At 45.6% G+C, this 23784-nt stretch overlaps 1 protein-coding gene across 1 annotated transcript; it reads right to left on the bottom strand.

Moving 5' to 3' along the window:
- Window positions 1–549: 549 nt before the first annotated feature.
- Window positions 550–19163, bottom strand: LOC120033160 (calcium/calmodulin-dependent 3',5'-cyclic nucleotide phosphodiesterase 1A-like). The gene is made up of 13 exons (XM_038979445.1): window positions 19052–19163; window positions 17069–17179; window positions 16560–16664; window positions 13409–13469; window positions 12026–12167; window positions 11671–11811; window positions 11389–11465; window positions 10789–10882; window positions 10240–10362; window positions 2234–2313; window positions 1604–1726; window positions 1287–1389; window positions 550–615 (listed from the first exon to the last, which is right to left on the bottom strand). Exons 1-13 carry the CDS (start codon window positions 19161–19163, stop codon window positions 550–552), a joined length of 1338 nt encoding a protein of 445 aa, XP_038835373.1.
- Window positions 19164–23784: the final 4621 nt, after the last annotated feature.

Raw genomic sequence — 23784 nt, 5'->3', positions numbered from 1 at the left:
AATAAATAGCTGAAAATAAAGCATTTACAAAAAATAATAGTACTGATACTGAACATGAGAGACAATTTTGCAAAAAGGTGGATCAAGGGCTCTGGGGCTCCTCTCCCTCTTCATTTATCTCTGTACTCTCTCCTGTGAAGTCATATCACACACCAGTCACGATAACGTCTTTCACACACGCATGTCGCCAAGGTAACATGACATTTGTCTCAGGGGAAGAAGGATGCACAATATAATTGGAACATTTGTCTGCATTAGAATACTATGGATGTAAAAATCCAGCTGAATCCAAATGAAGCAAAAGGTTGGAATCCTAAAGCACTGTGATCTTCTTGTTAAAAATATATACACCCAACATACCTGTGCACACAGTGGTGTGTGTGTGTGTGTGTGTGTGTGTGTGTGTGTGTGTGTGTGTGTGTGTGTGTGTGTGTGTGTGTGTGTGTGTGTGTGTGTGTGTGTGTGTGTGTGTGTGTGTGTGTGTGTGTGTGTGTGTGTGTGTGTGTTCGCACGTGCACATGGCATATGTCTGTCTGTGTGTCCTTGTGGTCAAATTCGAGACGGGTGTTTCTGGGGTGTGTCCACCCCTTTGTCTACAAAGGAGGGCCAGCAGTCCTGTGGTAGGGCATTATGGGTATCATCCAGTTCATTTAGACCCTCTGTATCTTCTGTATCGTCTATATCATCACTCCTCTCCAAAGCTGTCTGTGTCAGTGAAACCTTTGACCCCACTGTGACTGTGCTCGACTGGTCTTGTCCATGCTCATTTCTTTGACACAACCTCTCTTTGCTGGCCAGCTCTGGTCATCAACAAACAACAGAAGACAATGACACTGAGACAGCTCACTAGACATTATTGTGTTATTATTACATAGGCATTACAAGTGTAGTAAACACTTTGTACACAATTCCGGATGAATAGACTGGAGTTGTGTGAAACACATGGAGAGACAGATTTGTGCTGGCTAGGCATAGACAATGTTAGGGTTAGACCATTTAGTCATGCGGTAATATACTGTAAGAGCTGAGAATATTATATTGTGCAATGTTCTTTATTTTTTCTACGTGTACAAACAGTTAGTCTGCATTCTGTTGGCTTTTTGAATGTAGGAATAAGCTTAGGAGTAAGCTTCTACTCTAGAAGACGCTAAACAAGACTGGTCTGGTTGTTATGTTTGATAAATCAATAAAATACTGAGTTAGGTTGGGCTACCTTGCTCAGCTAGCTCCTTCCATCTTTCCTTGTTGTGCTGGGTTAGGGTTAGGGTTAGGGTTAGACGGTGTACCTGTCTGAGGTCTATGCTGGGCAGGGAGTAGTCAAATGGAGCTCCACAGCCAATGTATCTCTGTACCGACTCCATCACTGTCCCCGTGTCTGTGCCAGTCATGCTTAAAGAAAGACCAACACGTACAAATGCACACACCAACATATGCACGTGCAGGCACGCACACATGTAAGCAAGCACCCTCACGTATAAGCACACACATGCATGCTTTGAATTTACTTATACCTGAACACACGGAAGTAAATGCCATTTTTTAATATATCTGCTCTAGTGTCAGATGAGTCTATGGGTCTCTGCTTGGGTTTCATGGAAAGTACCTGGACATTCTGACTCCAGAGGCTCCTGACTTCACAGCTTCCTCTATGAGAGGAGAGATCGCCTTCACTGTGGAGTCGATCAGGGCAGAGAACGTCGGCTCAACAATGAAGTCAATGAATCCTGAGAGAGAGGGGAGACCATTCCAAAGAGTAATTGCAAAGAATTTTGTAATCATGCCAAACTTTAAATTAAGGTCAAACATTTTCCTCATCAGAGAGGGTGCATCTTAGTAGTGAAGTGTCTTCCTCTCCTCATCTACTATACTGAAAACACAGAACAGGTGAAAAGCAATATGTTGGAAGTTATGTTGTTTTCTCTATTCCAGTTCTGCTAGATCAGTGCAGATATAGGGAAGGAGACAACAATTGTTGAAGCTAATTTCCCAATATTCCACTGCCCACACGGGGTGGTAAAGCCCTGTGATTAAGACTGAGGTAGTGAAAGGCCCTGTCCAAACACTTTGAAATGCTTCCTTCCTTCCTTGAAGTAATCACTGATCTGACATTATAGGATTGGAGCAAGCTTTCCAATGCATTGAATCGAATGGACTATCCTCGCTAAATAAAATACAAATGAAATACAAATGAAAAATGAATGAGGATGCATTTTAAGAGTTTTCTTACTGGGCTATCTGTGACTGAGCGATCATGGTTGTGTTGCGGTCACAGAGAGGGGAGAAGGGCAGTCCAAATTCAGCCTCCTTGTCACCCTGAAAACATACAAAAAAAGCCAATGACAAACAAAAAAGCCAGAACAAAGACATGAGGACAGTGCGTTTGTGTTTTCGCACACTAATAAGTGCTCCATATAGTATGCACATATACAGGACACACGTACAGCACACAATGCCTTTCTTTTTTGTGTTCAATATTTTTCATGTATGAATGCTAAGGTTTCATTGTGTGCTAAGGTTTATTTGAGCTTCTACGTATTTGCAGCTTATTGGAGGTTATCCAATAAGGGTCAAATCCTCTGTTCTCCTCGAGGTCATTGATGATAGAATGTTCATATTTGAAGATTTCTGAAAGGCCAGACTGTTAGTCTTGACAATGACAAAGGAGTAGGCAAAAGTGCAAACAGATCTGGGACCAAGCTAGAGTAAACGTGTACAGACAAACATTTAAAATGAGTCGATTTAGATAAGGGGAATAAAGAGTTGATTGGAGAGTTGACACGAAGCAGTTCAGAACGGGAGTGGAGGGAGCAGCATCTTTGGTCAGCCTGGTATCATAGACTAGATGTAACATAGTAAACGTAGTAGTAAACGTAACATAGTAAACGTAGTAAACGCAAGCGTCCCACATGGCCAACATCCAGTGGAAATGCCGAGCACCAAATTCAAATGAATTACTATAAAAAATTAAACTTTCATGAAATCACACATGCAATAAACCAAATTAAAGCTACACTTGTTGTGAATCCAGCCAACATGTCAGATTTTAAAAAGGCTTTACGACGAAAGCACACCGAACGATTATGTTAGGTCAGTACCTAGTCACAGAAAAACACAGCCATTTTTCCAGCCAAAGAGAGGGGTCACAAAAAGCAGAAATAGAGATCAAATGAATCACTAACCTTTGATGATCTTCATCAGATGACACTCATAGGACTTCATGTTACACAATACATGTATGTTTTGTTCGATAAAGTTCATATTTGTATCCAAAAATCTCAGTTTACATTAGAGCGTTACGTTCAGTAATGTTTTGCTTCCAAAACATCCGGTGATTTTGCAGAGAGCCACATCAATTTACAGAAATACTCATCATAAATGTTGATGAAAATACAAGTATTATGCATGGAACTTTAGATGCACTTCTCCTTAATGCAACCGATGTATCAGATTTCAAAAAAGCTTTCCCGAACAAGCAAACCATGCAATAATCTGAGTACAGCGCTCAGAGCCCAAACAAGCCATACAGATATCCGCCATGTTGTGGAGTCAACAAAGTCAGAAATAGCATTATAAATATTCTTACCTTTGATGATCTTCATCAGAATGCAGTCCCAGGAATCCCAGTTCCACAATAAATGTTTGATTTGTTCGATAAAGTCCATAATTTATGTCCAAATACCTCTTTTTTGTTCGCGCTTTTAAACATGTCAAACTATCAATCTTTAGGATGTTTTTGGCAGACCTCTGACTCATTTATCTCCCATTCCCCCCTCCTTCACAGTAGAAGCATCAAACAAGGTTCTAAAGACTGTTGACGTCTAGTGGAAGCCTTAGGAAGTGCAATATGACCCCATTTCCACTGTACCTTGGATAGGCAAAGAGTTGAAAAACTACAAACCACAGATTTCCCACTTCCTGGTTGTATTTCTTCTCAGGTTTTTGCCTACCATATGAGTTCTGTTATACTCACAGACATCATTCAAACAGTTTTCTATCCAAATCTACTAACTATATGCATATTCTAGCTTTTAAGACTGAGTAGCAGACAGTTTACTCTGGGCACCGTTTATCCAAGCTACTCAATACTGCTCCACCGGTCCCAAAGAAGTTTAAAGTTGCGAGCTTGCACCGCGGGACTTAGAGGTACCCAGCGTCACGGCTTCATTGCTCCACACCACCACAAGGGGGAGTTAGAACACTCATTATGCATTTGGGTTCCAAGATTTTATATTACCAATCATATTGAGTGGTTCCAATGATGAATTTGACGCGAGTCACCCGTCCCTGGTGACTTTCTGCAGCAAAGATAGCTGACAAAACATTACAGGGGAAGCAAATGTAAGCAATTATAACATCATAACGAGTCAAGCAAAACATTTACAATTGAGAAGAATATATTAGTTAATGTAGAGACAAACAATTGTTCATATTTTTTTGTCATAAAGTTAATTTACGAAAATCACGATTTAGCAAGTTAACTGACTAGCTAACATTAGCCAGCTAGCTAGCTGGTGTTACAGTATGACATTGTAATTTGTGCTGTTTAATGTTTTAGGGACTCCCGAGAAAACCAGCAAGCCAGGCTGTCATCTTGGGAAACCATGGATGTAAAAAATCTAGCTAGCTAAAGCATTTACTGCAAATTGAATGTACAGTTGTGTAAGCTTGCCTTGCAATGCAGCTGAAGTAACATAGCTAGCTAACTATTTACTTGCTTGTTGTGTAGTGGAGAATAAGAATAAAAATATCTGTATGCCCATGGATGTGTAGCTAGCTAGAGTATGTAGCCAATCTGTGTATGGACCCTAAAACTTTAGGTTCTGAACTAATTTTCATACCAATCTATGAACCTCAGCTATCAGAGTTGTTGTATCAACTTCAAGTCTGAATGGCATGGATTGAGTAGGATATAATAACTTTATTGTGCCAAGGATGCAGGTCCTATATACTTGTACTGTAGTTATTACCACGCATGATATCCCCACATTGAAGCCTGTACATTGAACATATTCACTGATCATGTACTCTTCCTTGGCAAATAAAGGTCTGGTTCAGGTATGAATCTGTGAGACATTCTTTTTCAGTCATATCCAATACCAGGTGTATCAAACCATTCTTTGAATGATGCTGTGTCTGGATGTATGTTTTACAATTATACACTTCAACAGTGTTCACCACTCCTGCTCCTGGGACATTAATGATTACACATTGTAACTATGCAATAGACTAGAAACATGATTTAAGTAAAGGCTGATTTGTAATTCATGAATACAGAAAAAAAAACTTTGCATATCAAACTCCCTTCATCTGCATTAATCTGAGGACACAGGATAATATTTCAATGAGATACTTCATTTCAACCAGTGGAGAATGTGAAACATTTTATTGAAAGAAGTTCATTATCCAGGTGTCATAAATACATAATACATGCATTATAATTATGATAATTGAAATATTATATTATAAATACAAGTTCAATCTGTACTTCAATGCACATCTGGTGTGCATCATAAAACGAGGAAGAAATACGAGGTGGGGAGAGAGGTGTAGTAGACAGAAAGGGAAAGAGGTAAGAACAGAAGCAGACAGCATATGATTAAATGAATTACAGTGCTAGCATAATATTCTCTCAGTTCATCACAATTACAGTGTCTCCTAACCAGCCTTGGGCCCCCAGTTGGCCCAAAGGTTATCTTAAGAGCGGGTGAGGTCGCGATGACTGGACTGGCTGCCTCTCTCACATCAAAACATACCTGGAGACGAGAGACAGATGGATAGAGAGAGAGCATGATTAAGCCTTGTTTTTTTATTCTAACACGGTCAGTCATCATAATCATCAGGAGGTGAAATGCAAATCTGACCTTGGATCATTAACTCTGGGACTACTACATCTCTATCTGTATTTCAATGGAAAGGATCTCATTAATAATACATCCTGTTGACCCGACCAAGTGACCTCTCAGCTATGATCATGCTGTGCTCTTTGTGTCAGCCAGTTCAGATGCGGGAGGGGTTCACCAACACTGCTGAAATAACCTAGAGGATTTAGGGAGAGGGGGAGCGGGATGAAGTTAAGGAGAGAGACTGTTATTGTGTGTGTGTGATATCACCTGGTGTCCACAGTAAGTGGCTACAGAGTACTTTATGCTGAAAAACAGACACATGAAGACAAACAATAGAAGATAATTCATTATTAGACATAAATACCACTTGAAGCTTGATGATGACTTGATCATTTCAATCAGCTGTGTAGTGCTAAGGCAAAAACCAAAATGTGCACAGGTGTTTGCAGCATTCCAATATGCCACAGCTGGTGAGGTGTCAGGTTCACCTTTGTACTTAAAGGGTGATTATTCCAACTCTCTGTGAAATGCTGCAGATCTGCCCGTAGACGAGGTAGGAACACATATCCCACACAGAAGAGGTGGATATTCTTCTTCCTCCAAACTGTGCATGTGAAACAGGTTCCATGTACAACAAGACAGGCAGAGAGGAAGAGAGAAAAAGAACTCAGAACAGTTTAATTACATCTGGTTACGGACACTTTTGCCAGTTCCTCGGACAGTGAACATCTGGCAATATCTACATTTTCGACCCCTTGATCAACTCGCACTCTGAAAGTAAAGAAAATAGCTTATTTTTTGTAGATATGAAAACAATAACTGAGATATGACCTCTCAATCTAGAGCAGCAGATGTCATTTTCAGGATACGTCAATACAACACAGAAAGCTTAACACCAGACTGGTATTGTGGTTGTTCATTAGGTGATGGGAAATATGCAGTATGAAAACAAAATAATATACTAACCTGTTGTATCTTGAAAAAAAGCATTGGAATTAAAAGTGAAATGTTTAACCAATTAACCTTCATTATTTATGTATTAACAGTTGATGAAGAACAACTCTAATTTCATACATCATTGAACATTTTTCTAAGAATAAGAAAGAATAAAAATCCTTGGGAATCCTTGTCTTAATGGCGTTGACTTTCTGGTCTAACTCTTTATATGACTGTTATTGTGTGTTATATCAGAATAGCATTCCCTGACAAACATATTGTGTTCTTTCATCCTTCTGTAAAAAAACGTAACCGTTACACTGTCATGAAATATGATTATATATCGACTATGAAATAAATAGGACATGGCCTCCTTATGAGTTGCTATGAAAGAAAGTTAGATTAATTCAACTGAAAATGGTGAGAACAGGCATTCATAGCTAAATGCTTTTGGTTAGCTTGAGAATATTAATTGCATGATTTATCATTATATGTATGTAATATTGTACAATGTTATGAATTGACACTGAATCGTAGGAGCTAACTACTAGAAATGTAAAAGTTGGACGGAAGAACGCCCAGTGCTGCTTACCTGAGATGCCATCATCACACAGTCCTTCTTCGTAGGTGTCCGCTATGACTTCCTTGGTGTCGGAAAGAAATGCTGAACAGTATTGGTTGTAGCCAAACTGACACTCAAAAATGGTCAAAGTGGAGGCTGGTTGATGGCAACATTTTGTTTTCAAATACATTTCTTGTTCTCAAATTTTTTGGGGGGAATAAAATGCATAAAGTTTTGCACTCTATTACAAATTATTTGATTGCATTTTTTATTTTTTACTCTGAAGCCTCATTGTCAGAACAATTATTTCTCGATTGAAAATATAAAAGTTGCTTTCAGAAAAATTATTTTTGACTTGAAAAAAATAACGTTTTGCTCTCGACAACAAAATACAATACAATATACAATACAATACATTTGTTGCAAGTTGGGGAGGGGGGCTAATAGCTGAACAATAGACTATTCAACCTTTACTAAAGATTAGTCTAATAGCCGAGCTAGGTGTGAACCACCCCCCCCCCCCCCACCCCCCCCCTCCCCCCTTCTATCACAGACCAGATTTAACGGTCAAGGAGTAGCTTGCTACTCAATGTAATAAAGTAATGACTTTTCAAATAAGTTACCTTGCACGTTATGTTGGCTAACAATTTTCTAGCTACGCTGTTCTTACGAACCACGTAGCATATCATTACAGCAGTATGTACCATTATGTTAGCTATCTCCTTAACGTTAGTAGTTATACATCAAACTTGACAGTATATTAACTATAGGCTATCTAACAACCCAACATTTATTGACTTGATGATTCCTATTTCTTAGCTTAGCTAAATGGTATAGTCGTTCTCAATGGACATTCGGGAGCATTCGTAAATTCGCCCTGGCTATCTACTCCGATTTCAGAGCACTCTCGTCTGAGTGTACCAGAGGGCGGAATAATGAATTTACAAGCGCTCAACACCCGTTGAATATGGCCGGTATCTTATGATACCGATATGATATGGCCGGTATCAAAAAAAGCGTAATTACATTGTTTCCAGCAGCACAGTTACAGTCACCAACGCTCTGGTTAACACAAAAACTGCCTAACCAGCTCTGCTAGGGTGAGTAAAATGGTGGTCTCATTTGTGTCTGGAAGTAGTTAGCAAGCTAGCCAACGTTAGCTTGGGTGCTTGATTGCTATTGTAAGGCCAGAATGCTCAAATCAACTCTACTCCTCGGCCCGAACATCCAGTGTGCGCTCAGAGAGCGAAACGGTCTGAATTTACCCAACAAGTACCAGTCAAAAGTTTGGACACCCCTACTCATTCCAGGATTTTCTTTATTTTTACTATTTTCTACATTGTAGAATAATAGTGAAGAGATCACAACTATGAAATCAGTTAAGAACAAATTCTTAATTACAAGGACAGCTTACTCCTTCCTCCCCGTTGGGGAATTGAACCCCGATTGAACCCCGAATTGAACCCCACACAACACAGGGATTCTTTAGCTGAATAGCCCAGTACTGTACTGCCGACAGTCAGGGTTTTTTGTTTTTCATGGAATAGTATTAACCATAATATTAATCTAATTAATTAAGCAAGTACCAATCAAAAGTTTGGACAGACCTACTCATTTTAGGATTGTTGTATGTTTTTACTATGTTCTACATTGTAGAATAATCGTGAAGACTTCACAACTATGAAATAACACATATGGAATCAGTTAAGAACTGATTCTTATTTACAAGGACAGTCTACTCCTTCCTCCCTGTTGGGGGATTGAACCCCGGTCACCCGCGTGCCTGCAACATGGAAGACTATCAAATGCTTCTCAAAGATGCCCTCTGTTGGTCAAACTAGCAATAACTTGCATTGACAGAAAAAATGGCTGACATGTAGATAACGTGCCACAGAATGCTGCAGCAGCCCGCAAGGTGTGCTGCAGTATGACACAACTTTTAGAGGAACCACTCTATGTGTTCAGACAGCATTCATTTGCTGACATGGCTATGCTTGTTGTCATAGTAACAACGGGTGTGTGCACAGTGGTGTAGGCTGATTGGTGGTGGTGCTCGTGCTTCCTATCACTTAGAAGTTATGTTGCAAGCGAAGGTGACAACAATGCCTGCTACGGACGTTTCCCAGTTGCTTAGTGTAAGAACACTTTTTAAAGCCTCAAAGGATAGATAAGATGATCCAACTTGCAAGACTAGTCCTTTTTGGCCAGCCACAGCTGTCAACTAGTTAACTAGGTAGATGTTTAGCTTTCTAGCACGTTCAATCATTTGTTTGTAAACAATTAACAAGATAGTTAGCTCCACAGCTACCACATGTTCCTGTCAAAACTATCAACGGGGTAGTTAGCAAGCAAGCAACATGATATGCCAAATAACAGTCTAAAAACCACTTGAGGGGAATGTTTCAGATTTGACCATTAAGACACAAGTCGCATGGCCAGGAATCAGATTTATATCTGATTTCAAACCACCTGTGAAATGTGGCTTGAAATATCTGATTCCATGTGCTTTTTGGGTGTTCAGACTGGAGGAAAAAGCACAAATTTGAATCAGACATGCAAAAACAATGTATGAATTTGAGTCACAACTGCCAATGTGAACAAGGCTTTAGAGAATTGTATACAGCATTAACATACTATTTTACCCAATGGAAACAGTAACAATCTCAAAAAACATAACTTTAAAACAACTAATTTCAACTAAGCCACAGGAGCGATCAGCTTCTGGCACCATGGCGACAAGCTTATTTGAATTATCATAATTTATGATGTTCTATATGACGTTGTGTGGTGTTTACTGTTTTTGTTGAGTCTGTTCTGTTTGTTACTGTTAATTTCTGTGTGTGAAAATCAATAAAGAAATGTGAATCACAAAAATGCTGTCCACAAGACCTTCAGTACCTGTCTGAAGAACTCCATGAGGGCCTGTGTCCAGCGGTAGTGCAAAGGCCAGTCCTTGGCTGGGTGGCTGATGTCAGTCGCATGTAGCATCAGAGAGAGAACCTTGGCCTTGTCCACGCTGAACTCCACAGACAAGCATACATCAGCCCATACACACACACACATACACACAAAAATGCAAGCACGCATGCAAATGCACATATAGACACACACACAGGCAGACATGCACACAAACAGACACACACATATGCATGCAAACACATACAGGCTCACACACACACACAAACACACACAGAGGAAGGAAAGAAAGGATTAGTTGTGTATGTGTGTGTTTGCGTTTGTGTGTGTGTGTGTTTGTGCCCCTCTGTTTAGAGAGGAATCTTCAGGACAAAAGCATTGTTAAGAGGTGCAATTAGAAGATCTGAAGTGTCTCAAAGCCTCTTGAGTAGAGTGGGAAGGAAGATAGGAGGGATGGTCTGGAGTGCAACAGATAGAGGAGAGGAGCAGTGAGAAAGGAGTGGACAGAGTGTGAAGACACACCCATCTGACTGCTGCAAAAGCACTCCTCGTGGTCTTGATCTGCTGAAAGTGGCACGACAGATCTCTGCTCATGACCATCTCAATTACCAGTGCACGGAGCTCCCTGCAAACACATGCAGGCACACACACAAGTTCACACATGCATACACAAACGTGGATACCTGTTGTTAGCTCCTTTGTTTCCTCTGTGTCTCCCTGGATCTGCTAATGAAAAACCCCTTATCGCCAGTCATCTTTAGGTTGAGTTTTAACAGTATATATTTATCTCCTGCTCTTTCCCCACATTTAGTCATTACTCCACTCTATTCAATACTGACAACTGTTCCCATTCATGTAAAAAAGTGTCAAATTACATTTCACAACTGAAAAGTGTTGTGATCTACAGAACCGTTTGTCTTTCTAAATCAGGGTTGGGGTCAATTTGAATTGAAGTCAGTCAATTCAGGAAGTAAACTGAAATTACAATTCAATAACTGGTCAGCAAGCTGAAAGGAGAAGGTATTTATTCAATTCTATCCATTTTGGGATTTGAAATTCAAATCACTTTCTGAATTGACCCCCAACCCAGTTCTAAATGAGACATACCAAAGAGGGAGAGTGCTGACTGACCTGGTCTGGATATGGAAGTTGTTGGTGGGTCCCTGTGTGCTCAAAGTGGCTAAAATCTCTAGGTCATTGAGCCAGTGCTGCAAAATGAATATCCAGGTTGGAGATCTAGTATAGCTTCTTTGCATGTGTGACAGTGTGTGCGTATGCAACACAATAACTACAATTAGCTATGCAAAATGGCGACACTGCATTGTTAGGTAGTACGCAGGATTGCCATTTTGCAGAGCAAATTGTGTTATTGCATTGTGAACGTACCTAGGGTATAAATTAGGCTTAACTCACCATAACACCGGTGTGGAGCATTAGGTAGTGTGCTGTCTCCGTAACATCGGAAGCATCGATCAGGTTGTGATAGGGGTTCCTGTGCTTGCTGTAGACCACCTCCAGAGCCTCCACAAAGTATACCAGGGAAGACACAGGTATCTGATGAAGGGAGGATAGGACATTTACACCTCAAGCCTAAGTAGTCATTTAAAATACTTTATGTAAGCCTGTTGGAGCTGCCCTGGTTAAATAAACCAATATAAAAGTGTCAAAATGGCAAACCTGCCCATCTGGCCCTCTAGGCAGACTCAGGAAAACGCTCAAAGTATTTGAACCCAGGTCTGATTGATGAGAATATTTTTTTACATCTGACCCGAAAGCGGTTGATCAGGTCATATCTGTTGAGGAGCTCATAGACCAAGAACTGGAGTGTATGTTCCCCGCTAGCTTCATGGAGCACAAAGACATCAAATGACCACTTGTCCACATCCTGCAGGCAACAAGAGAAAATACTACTTTAAACGTTTACTGAGTTTGACAGTTATATAAGGAACATAAGTCAAAGTCTTAAAGGGATTTTTCACCCAAATTACAAAATAACACATTGTTTTCCTGAAGGCTCGGACACACCAATAGCGTTTGCCTACCGAGATTACTTAGCCCCTCTGAACAGAGTGCCAGACGTAATTTGCGAACTAAGTCCAACCCGAAAATATAAGCAGTTGTCAGAGTGTGCGCAACTGGTCGAAGGAAGTCAGGTGCAGGCGAGCAGAGATGAGTGAACAGGCACACTTTATTTAGGCAGAGGAAAACAGCCGGACGCAACTGCGTCACAACACTCCGTGTCACGCCCTGAGCTTAGAGATCCTTTTTATGTCTCTATTTTGTTTTGGTCAGGGTGTGATTTGGGTGAGCATTCAATGTTCTGTAATTCTAGGTTTTGTATTTCTTTGTTCCTGGCCAAGTGTGGTTCCCAATCAGAGGCAGCTGTCTATCGTTGTCTCTGATTGGGGATCATACTTAGGCTGCCCTTTTCCCTCTTTCTGTGTGGGATCTTGTTCTTTGTTTGTGTGCAGGGAGTTTGCACATCGAAGCTGTTCGGTCGTTGTATTCTTTATTGTTTTGTCCTGTTTTAGTTTCACTTCGTGATTAAATTATGTGGAACTCTAAGAACGCTGCGCCTTGGTCTCTTCCTTCCGACGACAGCCGTTACACTCCGGCCCAAGGGAAAAAGCGCACAAATTACACAAATAGGTACAAATAATAAAACCACGGGTTACAACAATACCCGGCGCAAAACCAGCCTGTAGTACGTAACGAACGAACAATACCACACACAGACATGGGGGGAACAGAGGATAATATACACGTAGAGTAATGAGGGGAAGTAAACCAGGTGTGCGGGGAAAAAAGACAAAACAAACGGAAAATGAAAGGTGGAGCGGCGATGGCTAGAAGACCAGTGACGTCGACCGCCGAACGCCGCCCAAACAAGGAGAGGGACCGACTTCGGCGGGAGTCGTGACAGTAACCCCCCCCTCCAGCAGCGCGCCGACACCGGCCTCGGGGACGACCCGGAGGGCGAGGTGCAGGGCGATCCGGATGGCGACGGTGGAATTCCTGCAGCAGTGAAGGGTCCAACACGTCCTCCACCGGAACCCAGCATCTCTCCTCCGGACCGTACCCCTCCCACTCCATGAGGTACTGAAGGCCCCTCGCCCAATGCCTCGAATCCAGTATGGAGCGAATGGAATACGCCGGGGCCCTCTCGATGTCCAGAGGGGCCGGGGGAAGCTCCCGCACCTCAGACTCCTGGCCTGAGGAGAGACACATGGAACGAGGGGTTAATACGGTAATCGGAGGGAAGCTGTAACCTGTAACTAACCTCGTTCAGTCTCCTCAGGACTTTAAATGGCCCCACAAACTGCGGCCCCAGCTTCCGGCAGGCCAGGCGAAGGGGCATGTTTCGGGTCGAGAGCCAGACCCGGCCTCACTGCGGTGACGGTCTGCGCTGGCTTTCTGGCGCAGCACGGCTCGCTGGAGGTGAACATGGGCGGCGTCCCATGTCTCCTCCGCGCGCCTGAACCAGTCGTCCACCGCAGGAGCCTTGATCTGACTCTGATGCAAAGGCGCCAGAACCAGCTAGTACCCCAGTACGCACTGGAAGGCCGAGAGGTTAGTGGAGGAGTGGCGGAGTGGCGGCGCGAGTTCTGAGCAATCTCAGCCCAAGGCACGGTCATGGCAATAAGACCGCAGAAATCTACCCACATCCTGGTTCACTCTCTCCACCTGCCCATTACTCTCGGGGTGAAAACCCGAGGTAAGGCTGATCGAGACCCCCAGACATTCCATGAACGCCCTCCAGACTCTCGACGTGAACTAGGGACCCCGATCAGACACTATATCCTCAGGCACCCCGTAGTGCCGGAAGACGTGCATAAACAAGGCCCCCGCAGTCTGTTTTGGCAGTAGGGAGACCGGGCAGAGGGAGGAGATGGCAGGACTTAGAGAAACGATCCACAACGACCAGGATCGTGGTGTTCCCCTGTGAGGGGGGGAGATCGGTGAGGAAATCGACCGACAGGTGCGACCATGGCCGTTGTGGAACGGGTAAGGGGTGTAGCTTCCCTCTGGGCAGGTGCCTAGGAGCCTTCCACTGGGCGCACAATGAGCAGGAGGAGACATAAACCCTCACCTCCTTGGCCAAGGTAGGCCACCAGTACTTCCCACTCAAACAGCGCACCGTCCGACCGATGTCTGAATGACTAGAGGAGGGTGACGTGTGGAGCCAATAGATCAACCGGTCACGGACAGCAGACGGAACGTACAGACGCCCAGCGGGACACAGGAGGGGAGCGGGCTCTGCACGTAACGCCTGCACAATGTCCGTGTCCAGCTCCCATACTACCGGCGCCACCAGGCAGGAGGCCGGGAGTATGGGGGTAGGATACATGGGCCGCTCCTCTGTGTCATGCAGCCGGGACAGTGCGTCTGCCTTCACATTCTGGGAACCTGGTCTGTAGGAAAGGGTGAAAACAAAACGCGTATAAAACATGGTCCACCTTGCCTGACAAGGATTCAGTCTCCTTGCTGCCCGGATGTACTCCAGGTTGTAGTAGTCAGTCCAGATGAGAAAAGGGTGTTTAGCCCCTTCAAGCCAATGTCTCCACGCCTTCAACGCCTTGACAACAGCCAACAACTCCCGGTCCCCCACATCATAGTTTTGCTCCGCCGGGTTGAGCTTCCTCGAGAAGAAGGCACAGGGGCGGAGCTTCGGTGGCGTGCCCGAGCGCTGAGAGAGCACGGCTCCTATCCCAGCCTCGGACGCGTCCACCTCCATTGTGAACGCCAAAGAGGGATCCAGATGGGCCAGCACGGGAGCCGAGGTAAACAGAGCCCTTAGGTGACCAAAAGCCCTGTCCGCCTCTGCCGACCACTGCAAACGTACCGGGCCCCCCTTCAGCAGTGAGGTAATGGGAGCCGCTACCTGACCAAAACTCCGGATAAACCTCCGGTAGTAATTGGCAAACCCTAGAAACCGCTGCACCTCCTTTACCGTGGTGGGAGTCGGCCAATTACACACGGCTGAAATGCGATCACTCTCCATCTCCACCCCTGAGGTGGAAATGTGGTACCCTAGGAAGGAGAGGGACTGCTGGAAGAACAAGCCTTCTCAGCCTTGACGTACATGTCATGCTCCAACAGTCGACCAAGCACCCTGCGCACCAGGGACACATGCTCGGCGCGTGCAGCGGAGTATATCAGAATGTCATCCATATACACCACTACACCCTGCCCGTGCAGGTCCCTGATAATCTTGTCTACAAAGGCTTGGAAGATTGATGGAGCATTCATCAACCCGTACGGCATGACGAGGTACTCATAATGCCCTGAGGTAGTACTGAACGCCGTCTTCCACTCGTCTCCCTCCCAGATACGCACCAGGTTGTAAGCGCTCCTGAGATCTAGTTTGGTGAAGAAGCACGCCCTGTGCATTGACTCAATCACTGTGGCTATGAGAGGTAGTGGGTAACTGTACTTCACAGTGATCTGGTTTAGGGCTCGATAGTCAATACACGGGCGCAGACCTCCCTCCTTCTTCTTCACAAAAAAGAAACTCGAGGAGGCAGGTGAAGTGGAGAACCGAATGTACCCCTGACGCAGGGATTCAGAGACATATAGCCATAGCCATAGCCGCTGTCTCCGCCTGTGACAGGGGATACACGTGACTCCTGGGAAGTGCGGCGTCTACCTGGTGGTTTATCGCACAATCCCCCCGACGATGGGGTGGTAATTGAGTCGCCCTCTTCTTAGAGAAGGCGAGAGACAAATCGGAATATTTGGGGGGAATGCACACGGTGGAGACCTGGTCTGGACTTTCCACCGTCGTAGCACCAACGAAAACCCCTAAACACCTCCCAGAGCACTCTCGCGACCACCCCGTGAGAGCCCTCTGTTGCCATGAAATAGTGGGGTCATGACAAGCTAACCAGGGAAGGCCTAGCACCACGGGAAACGCAGGAGAGTCAATGAGGAAGAGACTGATTCTCTCTTCGTGACCCCCCTGCGTTACCATGCCCAGGGGAGTGGTAGCCTCCCAAATCAACCCAGACCCTAATGGTCGACTGTCCAGAGCGTGAACTGGGAAGGGCCTAATCACTGAACAATAGGGATCCCTAAACTATGGGTGAATGCTCTGTCGATAAAATTCCCAGCCGCGCCTGAATCGACGAGCGCCTAAGTCTGGGAATGCGGGGAAAACTCAGGAAAGTTAACATGCAAAAACAGGTGTGCAACAGAAGGCTCCGGATGAGAATGGTGCAGGCTCACCAGGGGTGACGCAAGAGTGCCCTGTCTGCTGCCTCGACCCCCAGAGGAACCAACCCGACACCGACCGGCAGTCTGACCTCTGCGGCCAAAGATGGTGCACGTGAAGGCCCCTCCTTCGGCCTCCCTGAGCGCAGCACTTCCCAGCTCCATTGGCACCGGAGCAGTGGTGCTGGGAGAGGGAACTGACAGAACGTCCGCAGGTGGTCAGCAGGTTATCCAGCCGAATGGACAGGTCCACCAGCTGGTCAAATGTGAGGGTTATATCCCTGCAGGCCAACTCCCGACGGACATCCCCGCACAGGCTGCAGCGATAGTGGTTGATAAGGGCCCTGTCAATCCATCCCGCTCCGGTGGCCAGAGTCCGAAAGTCCAGGGCAAACTCCTGGGCACTCCTCGTACTCTGCCTCAGGTGGAAGAGACGTTCACCCGCCGCTCTACCCTCGGGCGGGTTGGTCAAAGACTGCCCGGAAGCGACGGGTGAACTCCTCGAAGTGGTCCAGCGCCGCATCTCCTTCTACCCACACGGCGTTAGCCCACTCCAGGGCTCTCCCCGAGAGGCACGAGACGAGGGCGGACACCCTCTCACGTCCCGAAGGAGCCGGGTAGACGGTCGCCAGGTACAGGTCCAGCTGCAGCAGGAAACCCTGGCAGCGTGCCGCCGTCCCATCATACTCCCCAGGAAGGGCGAGACGAATCCCTGGGACCGGGTGTAGGAGGGGCAAGTAGTGGCGACCCCTGTTGTGCTGGTGGAGGCGCTGGAGGGACTCCCTGTCTCTCCCAGCGGTCCATAGTCTGAACGACGCGCTCCATAACGGCGCCGAGATGGTGGAGCATCGCCGCGTGCTATCGGAAGCGCTCCTCGACCCCTAAAACAGGGGTACCTGCTCCTGCTGACTCCATAAGATGGTGTGGTATTCTGTCAGAGTGTGCACAACTGATCGAAGGAAGTCAGGAGCAGGAGAGCAGAGATGAGTGAACAGGCACACTTTATTCAGGCAGAGAAAAACAGCCGGACGCAACTGCGTCACAACACTCGCGTGAGTGTTGTGGGAAAAAGCGATAGCGCACAAATTACACAAATAGGTACAAATAACAAAACCATGAGTTACAACAATACTTGGCGCAAAACCAGCCTGTAACATTTTTTTTAAATGTTTTAAATGTAAGCTTTATTTAACTAGGCAAGTCAGTTAAGAATAAATTCGTATTTACAATGACGGCCTACCCCGGCCAAACCCAGACGAGATGACAATAAAATATTCTGCAAAACCTGCAACATTAGGCTACCTTCGATTGCAGAATGAAAAATAACCCAACAGACCGTCACGTCAGACAGTGCAATAACCCACCAGTCCGGTACGTCCTGTGCCAGCTCCACATACCAGGTCTCCAGTGCGTCTCCCCAGTACGGTACGTCCTGTACCTGCTCCCCGCACTCGCCCTGAAGTGTGTGTCACCAGTCCGGTACCACCTGTACCAGCTCCACGCACTAGGCCTCCAGTGCGTCTCCCCAGTCCGGTACGTCCTGTGCCTGCTCCTCGCACTCGCCCTGAAGAGAGTGTCACCAATCCGGTGCAACCTGTGCCGGCCCCACGCATCAGGCCTCCAGTGCGCCTCCCCAGTCCGGTACGTCCTGTGCCAGCTCCCCGCACTCTCCCTGAAGTGCGTGTCACCAGTCCAGTACCACCTGTGCTGGCTCCACGCACCAGGTCTCAAGTGCGCCTCCCCAGTCCAGTACGTCCTGTGCCAGCTCCCCGCACTCACCCTGAAGTGCATGTCACCAGTCCGGTGCCACCTGTACCGGCTCCACGCACTAGGCCTCCAGTGCGCATTCACAGTCCAGAGCCTCCGGCAACGGTTCACAGTCCAGAGCTTCCGGCGACCGGTCACAGTCCGGAGCTTCCGGCAACGGTTCACAGTCCGGAACCTCCTGCGACGGTCCACGGTCCGGAACATCCTGCGACGGTCCACTGTCCGGAACCTCCTGCGACGGTCCACGGTCCAGAACCTCCTGCGACAGTCCACGGTCCGGAACCTCCTGCGACGGTCCACGGTCCGGAACCTCCTGCGACGGTTCGCGGTCCGGAACCTCCAGCGACAGTCCAAGGGCCGGAACCTCCAACGACGGTCCACGCTCCGGAACCTCCAGCGACGGTCAACGGCCCAGAGCCTCCAGGCAAGGTGTCCAGGGCAGTTCCAAGGCCGGAGCCTTCCTCTGCGCCGATGCCCAGTCCAAGCACAGCATCCAGTCCCGCTCCAAGGCCGGAGCCTTCCTCTGCGCCGGTGCCCAGTCCAGGCACGGCGTCCAGTCCCGCTCCAAGGCCGGAGCCTTCCTCTGCGCCGGTGCCCAGTCCAGGCACAGCGTCCAGTCCCGCTCCAAGGCCAGAGCCTTCCTCTCTGCCGGTGCCCAGTCCAGGCACGGCGTCCAGTCCAGCTCCAAAGCCGGAGCCTTCCTCTGCGCCGGTGCCCAGTCCAGGCACGGCGTCCAGACCAGCTCCATGGCCGGAGCCCTCCTTTACGTGAGTGCCCAGTCCAGGCACAGTGTTCAGTCCTGCTCCAAGGCCGGAGCCTTCTTCTGAGCCGGTGCCCAATCCAGGCATGGCGCCCAACCCAGCTCCATGGCCGGAGCTCTCCTTTGTGCTGGTGCCCAGTCCAGGCACGGCGTCCAACCCAGCTCCCATGGCCGGAGCCCTCCTTTGCACCGGTGCCCAGTCCAGGCACGGCGTTCAGCCCGGCGTGATGGTCGGATCCGGGGTCTGGGCGGGGGCTACGATCTGCACCGGAGCCACCACCGACACTAATCACCCCCCTACCCTCCCCATTTGGTTTCAGGTTTTGCGGCCGGAGTCCGCACCTTTGGGTGGGGGTACTGTCACACGCTGACCATAGAGAGCCCTTGGTTCTCTATGGTGTAGTAGGTCAGGGCATGACTAGGGGGTGATCTAGTATATCTATTTCTATGTTGGTGCTAATATGGTTCCCAATTAGAGGCAGCTGTTTATCGTTGCCTCTGATTGGGGATCATATTTAGGTAGCTTTTTCCCACCTGTGTTTTGTGGGATATTGATTGTTTGTGTTAGTGTGTTTGGGCACCACATCTTCACAGTCTTTGTAAGTTTTGTTATTTTGTTTCTAGTTTCATTTTGTTATTAAAAGATGTGGAACTCAATTCACGATGCGCCTTGGTCCGCTCATTTCCAAGACCGTGACAGTAACACAACAAAATGTGGAAAAGTCAAAGGGTGTGAATACTTTCTGAATGCACTGTAGATGGAGATAAAAATGTACACTGGTCTACACAATACCCCATAATGTGAAAGTTGAATTATGTTTTTCAAAATATTTACAAATTAATAAAAAACGAAAAGCTGAAATGTCTTGAGTCAATTAGTATTCAACCCCTTTGTTATGGCAAGTCTAAATAAGTTCAGGAGTAAAAATGTGCTTATCATGTCTCATACAGTAATAAATTGCACGTCTGTATAAATCTGTATGCAATAATAGTGTTTAACATATTTTTGTCTTTGTCTTTTTTTTGTCTCTATACCCCACACACACAATTATCTGTAAGGTCCCTCAGTAGAGCAGCGCATTTCAAACACAGATTCAACCACAAAGACCAGAAAGGTTTTCCAATGCCCCACAAGAAACGGCACCTATTGGTTGACTGCTAAAATTAAATGTAACGACTGTTGGTGGAAGAAGGAGAAGAGGACCAAGGTGCAGCATGGTAAGTGTTCATAATTTTAATCACTAAACTGAACACTGAACAAAACAACAAAAGACGACAAACGAACAGTTCTGTAAGGTGACGACATACACTAAACAGAAAATAACTACCCACAAACACAGGTGGGAACAGGCTACCTAAGTATGGTTCTCAATCAGAGACAACGATAGACAGCTGCCTCTGATTGGGAACCATACCAGGCCAAACACATAGAAAACAAAACATAGAACAACATAGAACACCAGACACAGAACTACCCACCACCAAAGGACCAAGCAGCGTGGGAAAATGGACTCCTGGACATGGGAGGAAATATTGGACGGCAAGGGACCCTGGGCACAGCCGGGGGAGTATCGCCGTCCGAAAGAGGAGCTGGAGGCAGCTAGAGCGGAGCGGCGACACTACGAGGAATTGGCTCGAGGTAACGGGCACAAGAGGCAGCCCCAGAATTGTTTGGGGGGGGGCACACGAGGAGATTGGCGGACTCAGGTAGGAGACCTGAGCCAACTCCTCGTGCTTACCGTGGCGAGCGTCGTACTGGCCAGGCACCGTGTTATGCGGTGGAGCGCACGGTATCTCCAGTACGTGTTCATAGCCCGGTGCGCTACATCGCAGCTCCTCGCATCTGCCGGGCTAGAGTGGGCATCGAGCCAGGAGGGATGATGCTGGCTCAGCGCATCTGGTCTCCAGTGCGTCTCCTCGGCCCGGGGTATACTGCACCAGCCCTACCCACGGTGTCCCCGGTTCGCCAGCACAGCCCAGTGCGGCCTGTTCCAACTCCCCGCACTTGCCAAGCTACAGGGGGGATTAAGCCAGGACGAGTTGTGCTAGCTCTGCGCTCGAGACCGCCAGTGCGCCTCCACGGTCCAGTGCATCCGGTGCCTCGGCCAAGGACAAGGCCTCCTGCATGTCTCCCCAGCCTGGTGAGTTCTGTGCCTGTGCTAAGCCCTAACCCTCCTGCATATCTCCCCAGCCTGGTGAGTCCTGTGCCTTTACAAATTCTTTGAATAATGTGACTAATACAGGTATACACTGCGTGCACAATTATTAGGCAAGTGAGTATTCTGATCGTATCATTATTTCTATGCACATTTTCCAACTCCAAACCATATAATCTTGAATGCTTATTGGATCGTTTTCAGGTGATATGTATTTGTGTAATGAGGGAGGGTGTGGCGAAAGTGAAGAACACCTTATATCAAGGTGTGCATAATTATTAGGATTACCTCAGGTAAAATGGGCCAAAAAAGACATTTAACTGACACTGAAAACTAAAAAAAATGTAAAATGCCTATCAGACGGATGCAACACTCTTGAAATAGCTGAACTATTGAGGCGTGTCCACCGGACAATCAAACGTTTTGTTGCGAATAGTCAACTGGGGGCGCAAAAAACGCACAGAGAAGAAAAGGCACAAATTAACTGCAAAAAACTTGAGAAGCATTAAACATCAAGCTACAAGGAACCCAGTATAATCCAGTGCCACCATATTCCTGATCGCAACCTACCTACCTATCATTAAGGATGAGGTAGTTGGACCGTTTCGGGTTGAAGATGGACTGAAACTTAACTCCCAAACCTACTGCCAGTTTCTGGAGATACTTTCTTCAAACAGTGGTACAGGAAGAAGTCCTCAGCATTCAAGAAGGCCATGATCTTTATGCAGGACAATGCTCCATCACATGCATCCAAGTACTCCACTGCTTGGCTACCCACCAAGGGGCTCAAAGATGCCCGAATAATGACCTGGCCCCCTTCCTCACCTGACTTAAATCCTATTGACAACTTTTGGGCCCTTCTCAAACATTAACTTTAGTGAGGGAAGACAATACACCTCTTTGAACAGCATTTGGGAGGCTGTGGTTGCTGCTTCAGCGAAAGTTGATCGTGAACAGATCAATAAACTGACCGACTCCATGGATGGAAGGCTCATGGCAGTAATTGAAAAAAGGGTGGCTATATTGGTCACTGAATATTTTTGAGAGGCCAAAAAGTTTTTTAATTGTCATTTTGTGTTACTTATTTGTTACAATTACTATTAGAATATACAAGTTAGTTGCAAGAAATTATTTTTGTAATTTAGTTGCCTAATAATTCTGCACACGTATATATTCCCCTGAGAAATACAAAACTCACTTTTCCTTTGTTAAACATTCAGGTTTGAGGTTCAATAATATTTTGGATTGACTGAGAGCATTGTGTTTGTTCAACAATACAATTTATCCTGAGGAATACAATTTTCCTAATACTTGTGCACACAGAGTAGTTTATACTGACATTTCTGACCACTTCCAATTTTCCACTTCTCTTCAGAAAGGAACAGGTGGGAATGATTAATAGCATTAAATATAGAATATTTAACCAAAGTAATTGTGAGCGCTTTAAGATGTTGATTGATTATATTTCATGAGAACATTTTTATAATCAGGCCGATGTAGAGTCTGCTTAACAGACTTTTTTCACATCTTTCAATTCTGTATTTCACCTCTGCTTTCCCTTACTTAAACCACGTATGAGAGCAGCATAAGGGTCCTGGAAACCTTGGTTTACAACCGGTCTCAAAAAAATCCTCAGTCAATAAAACAAGTTGTATAAAAAGTTTCTCACAAATCCCTCTCCCCGGAATTCTGCAAATTACTAAAAGTATAAGAACAAATTTTCTCACCTACTTAAGATATCCCCCCAAAAATCCTTAAATAATATGAAGTGATCTTTGAACTTTGAAAATTAATCTACAACTATTCCAATTCAATTTATTGTTGGAAATATGACCTAAAGTGATCCTGATGTTATTTCATTTGAATTTAATAACTTTTTTGTGAATGTGGGTTATTCTCTGTCAAAGAAAATTGAGGAAACTAATGGAAATCCTTTGGATTACATTAAGGAATGTTTGCCTTCTCTGCTTCAGTTTGATCCTCCTGATGTAATGGAGGTGATGGAGGTAATTGGTAACTTAAAGATATCAGCAGCAGGTCATGATGAGATTGTTGACTGTGGTGAAATCAGTGTCTTCCTCAATTACTGAGCCTCTAATGTATATCTTCACCAAATCTACGCGAACTGGTATTGTTCCTAAAGATTAGAAAATTGCCAAAAACTATCCCCCTTTAGAAATCTGAGGATCCAAGATTTTTTTTAAATTATTGCCCAATATCTGTACTACCATGTTTTTCAAAAATCCTCGAAAAATTGGTCTGTAAGAGAATGTTGAAACATTTAAATCAACACTGTGAGCACCAATATGGTTTTGTAAAAACTACTCCACAGATATGTCTCTTTTGTGACTTGTGGATAAAATCTTTACAGCCCACTTAATCACCCTCCCGGATCCGGCATCATCCTCATCAGAAAAGCTGACTAGCATAGCCCAGCCTAGCGCCACAGGGATATTCATATAATATAATTTCATGAAATCACAAGTCCAATACAGCAAATGAAAGATAAACATCTTGTGAATCCAGCCAACATTTCCGATTTTTAAAATGTTTTACAGCGCAAACACAATATATATTTATGTTAGCTCACCACAACAGCCAAACACACAACGCCATTTTTTCACCGCAAACATA

This window comes from Salvelinus namaycush, chromosome 40, assembly GCF_016432855.1.
Source record: "Salvelinus namaycush isolate Seneca chromosome 40, SaNama_1.0, whole genome shotgun sequence".
NCBI classification, from domain to species: Eukaryota; Metazoa; Chordata; class Actinopteri; order Salmoniformes; family Salmonidae; genus Salvelinus; species Salvelinus namaycush.
The sequence above is the reverse complement of the archived record's forward strand: the minus strand, read 5'-3'. Positions and strand labels throughout refer to the sequence as shown.